Source organism: Pseudochaenichthys georgianus, chromosome 5, assembly GCF_902827115.2.
Source record: "Pseudochaenichthys georgianus chromosome 5, fPseGeo1.2, whole genome shotgun sequence".
Lineage (NCBI taxonomy): Eukaryota > Metazoa > Chordata > Actinopteri > Perciformes > Channichthyidae > Pseudochaenichthys > Pseudochaenichthys georgianus.
The window spans coordinates 6,744,993-6,756,534 of record NC_047507.1 but is presented as its reverse complement, the minus strand read 5'-3'; the positions used below and the strand labels follow the sequence as shown (position 1 = coordinate 6,756,534).

General features: G+C 43.9%; 1 protein-coding gene across 1 annotated transcript; it reads right to left on the bottom strand.

The window, feature by feature from the left end:
- Nucleotides 1-45: 45 nt before the first annotated feature.
- Nucleotides 46-11,418, bottom strand: traip (TRAF-interacting protein). The gene is made up of 16 exons (XM_034083328.1): nucleotides 11,248-11,418; nucleotides 10,531-10,642; nucleotides 10,384-10,441; nucleotides 10,213-10,299; nucleotides 10,036-10,075; nucleotides 9,824-9,951; nucleotides 9,075-9,169; nucleotides 8,764-8,877; nucleotides 8,588-8,675; nucleotides 5,120-5,209; nucleotides 4,939-5,027; nucleotides 4,715-4,864; nucleotides 1,747-1,792; nucleotides 1,555-1,664; nucleotides 1,407-1,452; nucleotides 46-555 (listed from the first exon to the last, which is right to left on the bottom strand). The coding sequence occupies exons 2-16, from the start codon at nucleotides 10,626-10,628 to the stop codon at nucleotides 448-450; spliced, it is 1,347 nt and encodes a 448-aa protein (XP_033939219.1). The 5' UTR covers nucleotides 10,629-10,642; nucleotides 11,248-11,418; the 3' UTR covers nucleotides 46-447.
- Between the last annotated feature and the right edge of the window lie 124 nt (nucleotides 11,419-11,542).

Genomic DNA, 11,542 nt, shown 5'->3' with positions numbered 1-11,542 from the left:
GCGCAGTCAAGAGGGAATTGTTTGTAGACCCCACACAAACCGTAATAAAAAAAAATATTGTTTATTATTCGAGTTGGTTTTCATTCGAAAAAACACGTCAAGTAAAAATAATCTCAGTATATACAGATGCTGGTGTTTTAAATACAAATAAGTGAAGTCAACAGATGCATGTGAACAACATGCGGACATCCCAAAGGCTTGCAAATAAGTCAATTTGCCGCCTCGCGCACAAAGAAAGAAGAAGAAAAGCAGGACAAGATGTCCACATACACATGTGTTGATGTGACCAATCAGCATCTGTGGTCCAGTGGGAGGTCAGTCACTGCTTTTGAAGGAAGTCTGATGAGAGTCCCGTTCGGTGCCGGGAGGCAGAACCGCTGCCCGGCGGCTCTGCAGCAGCGTTATCATGACCTCCGACCCCACGACCGGGGAAGGAGAGGTCGACTCTTACTCCAGGAAGCCGTCCAGAGTCAGGCAGGTGGCCATCTTGGGTGGAGGCCGGCACACCTTTTTCCTTTTAGCTTTCATCAGCGGGCGAATCTCTGATAAAGGAGACTGGGTGGGCGTGCTTGGTTAAGGAATGTTCTACTTCCTTTCTGATCATGTCCAACTTTCCCCTTTCCTTAGATATGCTCGGCCTGTGCATGTTGAACATGTGGAAGATGGTTAAATAACATGGCTCGACCGTATCGAAGGAAATGCTTTTCCTTTATTACAAAAAGGCAATTGTCACGGACACATTCAATTCTATTCGGTTGGATCTTGAGGTAGCAAAACGCTGACACTAGCTACGCTCAATGTCAGACTTTTGTTGTAGATATTTTTTTAAATGAAAGGAATTATCGTTAGCCGCTAAAGATAAATGCTAACATCGCTTTGTTTGTTATTTCTGGCGATGCTTTTCTGTCGTTACCAACATGTAATTGTCACTGACACTACAACAGGAGGAGTAAGCACGATGTTTAATGAACGGAAATATCTCTTGCCACAAAAAGATAAATATGCTTTGTTAATATTATTTATGTACGGCTAAGCGTCTCCTAGAACGAGCTCAACAGAACTGCACGGCCGTTATTCCAACAGGAACTAAGCGATCGATGATTGGGATAATACCAACCACCTTTATTGTTATGAGAAAAATGTTGGTAACCATAGTTTTGTTTTTGACAACTGCAGAACTCCGAAATGTGAAATCTGGCTTAATCTCCAGCATCTCTTTTGGGAACAAATGGCTCTGTTCACGAGCGAGACGCCAGCTGTCTCTCTGCTAAGCCTAAACCTTTTAAAACGGTAGGTTTACAAGTCTAGACTCGGCAAAGACGAACAGTTCAACAACCAGTACACACAAAGGATAAATCAAGAAACACCTGACGCATGTAATCCACAAGGCAGAAAGAAAAGGATACAGGTTGGATGAATTTAGTACGTCCTCCCAAGCCATCATATCCACTTCTCATCTGAAACAGGAAACATCTTCTTTCGTCAAACCAGCACAGGCACAAATTAAGCATTTTAAAATGACAGCCATAAGTGCACGAGATGGTCTTTAGCTACGTACAACTCCCCGGCTTCCTCTGAGGGTCCAACATGCTGCCGAAAATCTTCTTTCTGAAGAGAAGGGAGTTCTTGAAGAAAGGCTCCAAGGAAGCATCCTCGTCTCGAGCCTGAGGTAAGAACAAAGTAACGGTGAGACACCTGTGCATCATTTCCAAAATGTACCTCGTTGAGTGGCATCACCAAAGCTACCTTGCTGTGCGAGGAACTTTTCTCGTTGGGCTTCGACACCGACGACCTGAAAAACAAGGCATGTAAAGGTCACCTAATATGCAAATTCCACTTCATGTCTCTTCTACATCAACATGTGTCCCCTCTTCTTCACGTCTCTTCTACATCAACATGTGTCCCCTCTTCTCCATGTCTCTTCTACATCAACATGTGTCCCCTCTTCTTCACGTCTCTTCTACATCAACATGTGTACCCTCTTCTCCATCAACATGTGTCCCCTCTTCTTCATGTCTCTTCTACATCAACATGTGTCCCCTCTTCTTCATGTCTCTTCTACATCAACATGTGTCCCCTCTTCTTCATGTCTCTTCTACATCAACATGTGTCCCCTCTTCTTCATGTCTCTTCTACATCAACATGTGTCCCCTCTTCTTCATGTCTCTTCTACATCAACATGTGTCCCCTCTTCTTCATGTCTCTTCTACATCAACATGTGTCCCCTCTTCTTCATGTCTCTTCTACATCAACATGTGTCCCCTCTTCTTCATGTCTCTTCTACATCAACATGTGTCCCCTCTTCTTCACGTCTCTTCTACATCAACATGTGTCCCCTCTTCTTCACGTCTCTTCTACATCAACATGTGTCCCCTCTTCTTCATGTCTCTTCTACATCAACATGTGTCCCCTCTTCTTCACGTCTCTTCTACATCAACATGTGTCCCCTCTTCTCCATGTCTCTTCTACATCAACATGTGTCCCCTCTTCTTCATGTCTCTTCTACATCAACATGTGTCCCCTCTTCTTCATGTCTCTTCTACATCAACATGTGTCCCCTCTTCTTCATGTCTCTTCTACATCAACATGTGTCCCCTCTTCTTCACGTCTCTTCTACATCAACATGTGTCCCCTCTTCTTCATGTCTCTTCTACATCAACATGTGTCCCCTCTTCTTCACGTCTCTTCTACATCAACATGTGTCCCCTCTTCTTTATGTCTCTTCTATATCAACATGTGTCCCCTCTTCTTCATGTCTCTTCCACATCAACATGTGTCCCCTCTTCTACATCAACATGTGTCCCCTCTTCTTCATGTCTCTTCTACATCAACATGTGTCCCCTCTTCTTCATGTCTCTTCTACATCAACATGTGTCCCCTCTTCTTCATGTCTCTTCTACATCAACATGTGTCCCCTCTTCTTCACGTCTCTTCTACATCAACATGTGTCCCCTCTTCTTCACGTCTCTTCTACATCAACATGTGTCCCCTCTTCTCCACGTCTCTTCTACATCAACATGTGTCCCCTCTTCTTCACGTCTCTTCTACATCAACATGTGTCCCCTCTTCTTCATGTCTCTTCTACATCAACATGTGTCCCCTCTTCTTCATGTCTCTTCTACATCAACATGTGTCCCCTCTTCTTCACGTCTCTTCTACATCAACATGTGTCCCCTCTTCTTCACGTCTCTTCTACATCAACATGTGTCCCCTCTTCTTCATGTCTCTTCTACATCAACATGTGTCCCCTCTTCTTCATGTCTCTTCTACATCAACATGTGTCCCCTCTTCTTCACGTCTCTTCTACATCAACATGTGTCCCCTCTTCTTCACGTCTCTTCTACATCAACACGTGTCCCCTCTTCTTCATGTTTCTTCTACATCAACATGTGTCCCCTCTTCTTCATGTCTCTTCTACATCAACACGTGTCCCCTCTTCTTCATGTCTCTTCTACATCAACATGTGTCCCCTCTTCTTCACGTCTCTTCTACATCAACATGTGTCCCCTCTTCTTCACGTCTCTTCTACATCAACATGTGTCCCCTCTTCTCCATGTCTCTTCTACATCAACATGTGTCCCCTCTTCTTTATGTCTCTTCTACATCAACATGTGTCCCCTCTTCTTCATGTCTCTTCCACATCAACATGTGTCCCCTCTTCTACATCAACATGTGTCCCCTCTTCTCCATGTCTCTTCTACATCAACATGTGTCTCCTCTTCTTCATGTCTCTTCTACATCAACATGTGTCCCCTCTTCTCCACGTCTCTTCTACATCAACATGTGTCCCCTCTTCTCCACGTCTCTTCTACATCAACATGTGTCCCCTCTTCTTCATGTCTCTTCTACATCAACATGTGTCCCCTCTTCTCCATGTCTCTTCTACATCAACATGTGTCCCCTCTTCTTCATGTCTCTTCTACATCAACATGTGTCCCCTCTTCTCCATGTCTCTTCTACATCAACATGTGTCCCCTCTTCTCCATGTCTCTTCTACATCAACATGTGTCCCCTCTTCTCCATGTCTCTTCTACATCAACATGTGTCCCCTCTTCTCAATGTCTCTTCTACATCAACATGTGTCCCCTCTTCTCCATGTCTCTTCTACATCAACATGTGTCCCCTCTTCTTCATGTCTCTTCTACATCAACATGTGTCCCCTCTTCTCATGTCTCTTCTACATCAACATGTGTCCCCTCTTCTTCATGTCTCTTCTACATCAACATGTGTCCCCTCTTCTTCATGTCTCTTCTACATCAACATGTGTCCCCTCTTCTCCATGCCTCTTCTACATCAACATGTGTCCCCCTCTTCTTCATGTCTCTTCTACATCAACATGTGTCCCCTCTTCTTCATGTCTCTTCTACATCAACATGTGTCCCCTCTTCTCCATGTCTCTTCTACATCAACATGTGTCCCCTCTTCTCCATGTCTCTTCTACATCAACATGTGTCCCCTCTTCTTCATGTCTCTTCTACATCAACATGTGTCCCCTCTGTGGAAAGAGACTCTGAAAGTTTCAGGAACAAAGTTTCTCTCTCTTTTTGATCCATTTCTATAAAAACCTGTCTGAAAATGAGCTGATCAGATTTTGGCCACTTTGTGATGTCATAACGATGTGTTGTCTTGTGTAACCATTAGCCAATCAGCAACCAAGGTAAACCCCCCCCCTTATCACCCGAACCTCCTCCTAGAGCAGTTTAACCAAACTCACGCTGGAGGCTCGAGCCGCATCTTCTTGCACTGGAACGGTTTCTTGGCCACGTCATCGGGCGTGGTGATGTCATAGGTCATGTTGAGGTCAATGTCCATGCTGTCTGAAGGGTAGTGGAGGCGGGGCTGCTTCAGCTCCATCGGGGCCGGGCTGAAAAGACACCTCGTCGGTAAATCACATGAAGCGAGTCAGAGGAGAGTTCGGTCTGAGGCTGGGCGACTCACCTCTCAAAGACGAGGCGACTCAGCGCTTCGTTTGTCCGCGTCGGGGTGCTGAGAGTCCTCTGAAGAAACTCCACCTTCTTCTTCAGGCTCTGGGGACGGACATACATGCAGGAATCACCGCCAGGACTTTGTTTGGTTTTACATGTAATGAATAATATTTGTCTTGTTGGATTTTCCTTACAGAGATCTCCTTGTCAGCACTGGCCAGATCGTTCTGCAGAGACTTCACGTCCTCGTTGGTCTTATTCACCTCCATGGTGGCCTTTTGTAACTACAGAGTTAAACAACCTTTGATTAGAGTTTACACATTTAAAAAAAAAATGGATTGTGTGTTAACTTAACAACGATGGCTGTACAGAATAGTCTGAATCTTTACTCGTAACGTTGACATTCAAATTCAAAATGTAACATTCACACCTTTTTTTTGCTGACTATTTGTTTTGCTTAAAGGTTACATGACACGGCCATTTCTACTGATCATAGTTCATTGTTGAGGTTTAATAGAATAGATTTATACTGCGCAATTTTACAAACTCACTTTTGTTTCTCAAACGGCATCTCTGTAAAGTATGTGTGTTCACTCTCTGTCCTACACGGCTTGTTGGAGTAATGGCTCCGCGGACGTTACGTCACTATACCCGAAATACGTCATTATACCCAAGAAGTAGGGGTTTCACCAACTAATCGACTAGTCGACTACCTTTACCACTAGTCGGCGCTGTAGGCCCTAGTCAACTAGTCGTGAAAAAAATGGAGGTAAACGAGGTGCTGCAATATGCTCCAAAACTTGTCCGACATTCTTATGTATGGCAGTACTTCAACAAAGATGTAACCAACTCCACAGTGAAGTGTCAGTTGTGTACAGCTGTACTGAAGTACAACACAAATACATCTGCTATGCGCAACCATCTGAAGATGACACACCCGCTGCCAACAGCTAGCACTAGCAGTAATGCTAGCACCAGTGAGCAACGGGCCGGCGTCAGCACAGGACAGAGGCAGACGAGCAGAAAAATAAAACGGGTCTACAGTGATGCGGATGATGAGCTACGGGATTACTGCCAGCGGACACTGCATATCCCCACAGCGAATAACCCACTGGAGTGGTGGGCAGAAAACGCGCACCGCGTCCCCCGTTTAGCCAAGCTTTCGAGGAGCTACCTGGCTATTCCAGCCACAGGCACCCCGAGTGAGAGGGCTTTTTCCCTGGCAGGCAACACTGTCACCCGAAAGCGGTCAAGCCTCCTTCCCTCACATGTCGATGCGTTGGTGTTCCTCAACGCAAACCAAAAATCTGGAAAGGTGGACGTTATCATGGAGGACAGCGAGTAAAGTGTTGCGCACTGGATTTACGTGGTATTTCAGTAAACAGAGTTTTTTGCTGTCGATTTTGGTGAGTCCAGTTACTGTTTGTTAATTACTAAGTCCAGTTACTGTTTGTTAATTACTCAGCCATGTAACACAAATTAAAATGCAGTGTTTAATGTAACTGTATGAGTTCCAATATAAAATACAGTTGTACACCTCTCTTTGTGTGTCTTTATTATGATGTAACGACTAGTCGACTGCTATTTTGAAAAACGTGTCGACTAGTAAATATTGGTAGTTGTGAAACCCCTACCAAGAAGTAAACAATGGAAAAAGAGAAATGTCCAACGAGGCGTTCTGGGGCGGCACAGAAAGGTCTTTTCTGTGTTAGAGTTTTACTCGCTACAGGGTTGACCGTTTACATACATGCATACAAAGCTACATAACACACAAGGGGACGGGTAATAACCGGAAAAGCATGACATGGGACCAGGCCCGGGGGTGCATAAGGGTGCATTGCACCCTCAGTTGAGTCGTTATGCACCCTCATGTGAAAAATTAAAAGTAAAAAATATTACATTTTGCCTACTATTACTAACAATAGTAGTAAGAAGAAGAAGAAGAAGAAGAAGAAGAAGAAGAAGAAGAAGAAAAAGAAGAAGAATATAGTAATTGTAATTGTGGTTGAATAACATTGTCTGCTGCATTTATTTGATCAATTTAAACGGTAAGTAACGTTATTATGTCAGGTGCGCGTGACCTCTGCCGCTGCGCGTTCATCATCTGCAAGGTGCTGACACAGCAGTCAGTGATGGATCAGAAAATGGTTAAAACAACCAGCCCTTATCGCCAGCATACACTGCATCTACTGCAGGCAATAACAGTTCAGATCATGGGGACATTACGTTACTGTCGTGGACACTAACGTCCGACTCGCCGGCTTTGCCCGCCTCGCCCACAGAGGCGGAGCAGCCACAGCCGTCTTCGTTGCCCCAAACACCGCCACCCCTTGGCGGCCCTCAAGTGCAGAGGACCTCTGCAAAACAGAGCCTGCCCAGGTATATTTAAAAAAGTACCCAACTCGCCTGTACAGTAGGGTAAGGCGCTCATTTTGCAGCTCATGGTTACAAAACAGAGATTGGCTGGAATATTCATGTCAAAAAGATGCCATCTTCTGCTATGCATTTAGACATTTCGGTTCAAGTAAGTCAGATGCCTTCACCACAACTGGCTGCAACAACTGGCGCCATGCTCTTATAGGCTACGTGATAAGGGACTGGGAAGGCATGATCAAGCAAAGAGCACATTGATCCATAGATCTCAAGGTGGGGTAGGTAAGTTTGAGAAACCGGGTCGAGATCGCTAGAATTTGAAAATACACAACCGGAGAAAATCTGCCACTTCCTCACAGAGCCCCTCCTCCAACACACACGAACGCGCACATGACCAATGAGGGCACGAGATAAGTTTGTGCCCCGATGGAAGGCTGACAGGCAGGTAGGCCAGGTTGTACTTTTTACAGTATTACGGCTTCTACAGATGACGTTTTTTTATGGATTTTTTGTCAAAGCACTTCAGATATTCATTGCTATCGGGATGTTAAGAGCATTCCATGGAATATAACAAAAAGTGTATCTCGAGCCGGTTTCTGAAACGTACCTACCCCACCTTTAATGTTGCTCTCAAAGTGCACCAGATTGATGGTTTTAACTTCAATATGTAAAAAAAAAAAAAATCTTCACGGGGGAGCATGCCCCCGGACCCCCCCAGAGGAGGTGAGGACCCCCATAGAGGGTGTTAGGTACACTCCCCACTTATAAAAATAGCACTTTACCACTGCACCCTCTCTAATCTCAGATGCACCCTTAGTCATTTTGTTCTGGAACCGGGCCTGCATGGGACCTTTAAAGCCACTAATATTAGCATTTTATTATTTCGACAGTTGGATTTCAGTAGTTGCGTAAAATTATTCCGACTCCTGTGATCCAAACATTTCCAACAACTCCAGAGCGTTAGAGATCCAAAGACAACATCTCTTATGAAAAATAAATGGAACAATTCACTTTTTAATTTAACAAATATTCTGCCTTAATCCACATTGAGGAAGTGTAGCCTTTCTGAAACAACCTCTTCACTGCGGTCCAACACAGTTTACCCTCAGGCTTGCCACACAGTCAAAGGTCTAGCAGCAATCTGTTGGTTTAATTTGAAACAATATGAATTTAATCCAATGAATAACTTTAGTGAAATAGAACGGTTTTTGTTGATGAGCACCGAAAAGACAACGACATCAAACCTCAACAGAAGCTCAAAGAAAGGTAAACCAATATAAAGCAGTTACCCTGTGGTTTGAGGAGAGCACTTCCCTCTTCAGCTTCTCACACATGTCGTTTGAAGACTTCAGGCCTCCTTTCAGATTATCATACTCTCTGTAAAGAAGGAAGCAAGGAGATAAAAGCACCGCGAGCGAAGACCGGGACCGAAGATCCAACACGATGTTAAAATGATCCGTCTTACTTTTTGAGCGAGATGCAGTAGATGGAGAGCTGCTCCACCGCCGCCTGGCTGACCCCCATATCGGTGATCATGGACTCCACCTCTGACCTCTGACCCTGCAGCAACACGTCCACGCTGGGGCAGACGGCAGCAAGAGAAAGTCTTATTTGACAATGAAGGATATTACGGAAAGTGGGCAAATTCTTTCCTTCTTTACTAATTACGATGTTGGTAATATCGCTGTACGTGTCGAGATATATTGTTTGTATTGTGATTTATAACGTGTGACCGAACCAGAATATGACAGTACTTTAGTGCGAGACTGCAGATACCTTTCATAGGTTTTCATTCTGGTCCTGAGTCTGCGGGCTTCCTCCTTCAAAGCCTGAGTTTCGTTGTGTTGTGTCTCCAGGTACGTCATCTGTTTCTGTCAAAAACAATAGAAGTATGAAATGTGTCCCCTCTTCTTCATGTCTCTTCTACATCAACATGTTTCCCCTCTTCTCCATGTCTCTTCTACATCAACATGTGTCCCCTCTTCTCCATGTCTCTTCTACATCAACATGTGTCCCCTCTTCTCCATGTCTCTTCTACATCAACATGTGTCCCCTCTTCTTCATGTCTCTTCTACATCAACATGTTTCCCCTCTTCTCCATGTCTCTTCTACATCAACATGTGTCCCCTCTTCTTCATGTCTCTTCTACATCAACACGTGTCCCCTCTTCTTCATGTCTCTTCTACATCAACATGTGTCCCCTCTTCTTCATCAACATGTGTCCCCTCTTCTTCATGTCTCTTCTACATCAACACGTGTCCCCTCTTCTTCATGTCCCTTCTACATCAACACGTGTCCCCTCTTCTTCATGTCTCTTCTACATCAACATGTGTCCCCTCTTCTCCATGTCTCTTCTACATCAACATGTGTCCCCTCTTCTTCATGTCTCTTCTACATCAACACGTGTCCCCTCTTCTTCATGTCTCTTCTACATCAACATGTGTCCCCTCTTCTTCATGTCTCTTCTACATCAACATGTGTCCCCTCTTCTCCATGTGGTTTAAACAAGAGACCAGACAGCTTACTCTGAGGGTACAGCAGAGCATCTCCTTTTCCATAATGTCTTTCCGTACGCTGTCCAGGTCTCTGTTCTGCCTGTCCACAGTGTCCTTCAAACCGTCCAAAACCTTCTGTCTGTCCCGCCAGTCTCGCTCTGCAAAGTGATCAGACGGATGATGAACTACTGCTCTTAACAATGCAGCCTCACACACACTAAACACGTCGTTATGTTTCGTACCTTTAGAGCTTATAAGCACCTTCATTCGATCAAGTTCATTCTAAGAAAGACAAAAATACAAAATAAGAGATGCAAAATAACATCCAGATGATGTCGTGACAAGAAGGACAATTGAATACAAGATTATTTAAAGCCGTAACAAATTTATCTGCACAAAAATGTGTCTAGGTTTGAGACCTGCAAACTTTCGGGGTCCACCGAGCCGCCCTCCTCCTCTCCGCCAACGTCAAAGAAGAGCTTGGTGATGATGTGTCTGGTGCTGACCTACACATTAGTGAACAACAGTATCATAAATGTATGTTGGTCCAGGTAGCGGTCAGTGTTGTTTGATAGTGGAAAGTACCGTACCTGTTTTCGACATTGAGGACAGGTTTTTGTAGGGGCTGACTGAAACCACTGGAGCAGACTAAGCAAAGAGAGGAAAGGGAACAGTTAGACATTTAAAGAAGTGTCAGAATCGAAATGCTGTATATTTGACTATCTGCATTAACGTACCATTCATAGTGGAAAGTGTGTCCGCAGTGGATGGCAGCAACATCCTTGGAGTGATCGAAGAAGTCGGAGCAGATTGTGCAATATGCTCTGATAGGCATCTTGCGGTCACCTCCTGTTATGAATCAGAAATCAGGTTAATGTCCAGGTGGGTTCACACACATTAGGAATTTATCTTGGTGTTTATGGTGCATACATGAACAGAGTTAAAGAAGATACATTGCAAGAAAAGAAAAGAAAAAAACCTTTTATAACATTAAAATATAGAGAAATATTTACATGAATTAAAGATACACCAAAAGACGATGTACAGCATAATGACACAATACTCAGACTAATATAATAAAATATGTGCAGTATTGTTATGAAAAGTGGAAAGCTGTGTAGATATTAAGAGAGGTAGCTTTGTATACAAATGTGCAACATATTCGTAGGGTTTCGCAGCATTGCCAATACCTAAATGAAATAAATAAAAACAAGATATTGTTGGCATAGTGACATTAACGTTACAGCAGCCGCTTTTAAAGACGTAAACAAAGTGTTATCCTTAAGCATAACCGGGACCTTGTTTGGATAAAGCTGTAGTCATAATGTTAGCTGTCATTAGCTAACATTAACACGCTTAACACAACAAGGCCTGCAGTCGTCAACATTGTGCCACGCAAAAGCTAGTTAGCTCCAGATAACGTTAGCTGCAGTACCAACAATTATCATACTTACTATCCAAAGACGTTAAATCACTGTGCTGTCCGTAAAATGAGTAAATAAAGCATCCCTAATCCAGTGTGAAATAAGACATTTAGTCGAGTTAAATGTACGCTGTTGATTTTAGCTAACAGCAACACACAAGTGCTATTCCGTTTCCGCGCTGTACGTTCAAACACAAGTCGCGCCCCTAATGCTGCGTTCAGGTGGTGCTCGGAAACTAGAGACACTTTTAATTCAATGTTCGGATTCTACGGCCACTTTTTGTAATTGAAAATATCATTTTGCATGCTTTAAATACGACTTCATT

Bases quoted from the DNA above. Each gene is read 5' to 3' on its own strand.
- traip (XM_034083328.1), bottom strand. From the start codon at position 10,628: ATGCCTATCAGAGCATATTGCACAATCTGCTCCGACTTCTTCGATCAC. The intron at 10,442-10,530 runs GTACGTTAATGC...CTCTTTGCTTAG, and splicing joins CACACTTTCCACTATGAATG to TCTGCTCCAGTGGTTTCAGT. The intron at 1,665-1,746 runs GTAGCTTTGGTG...TTCTTACCTCAG, and splicing joins AAAGTTCCTCGCACAGCAAG to GCTCGAGACGAGGATGCTTC.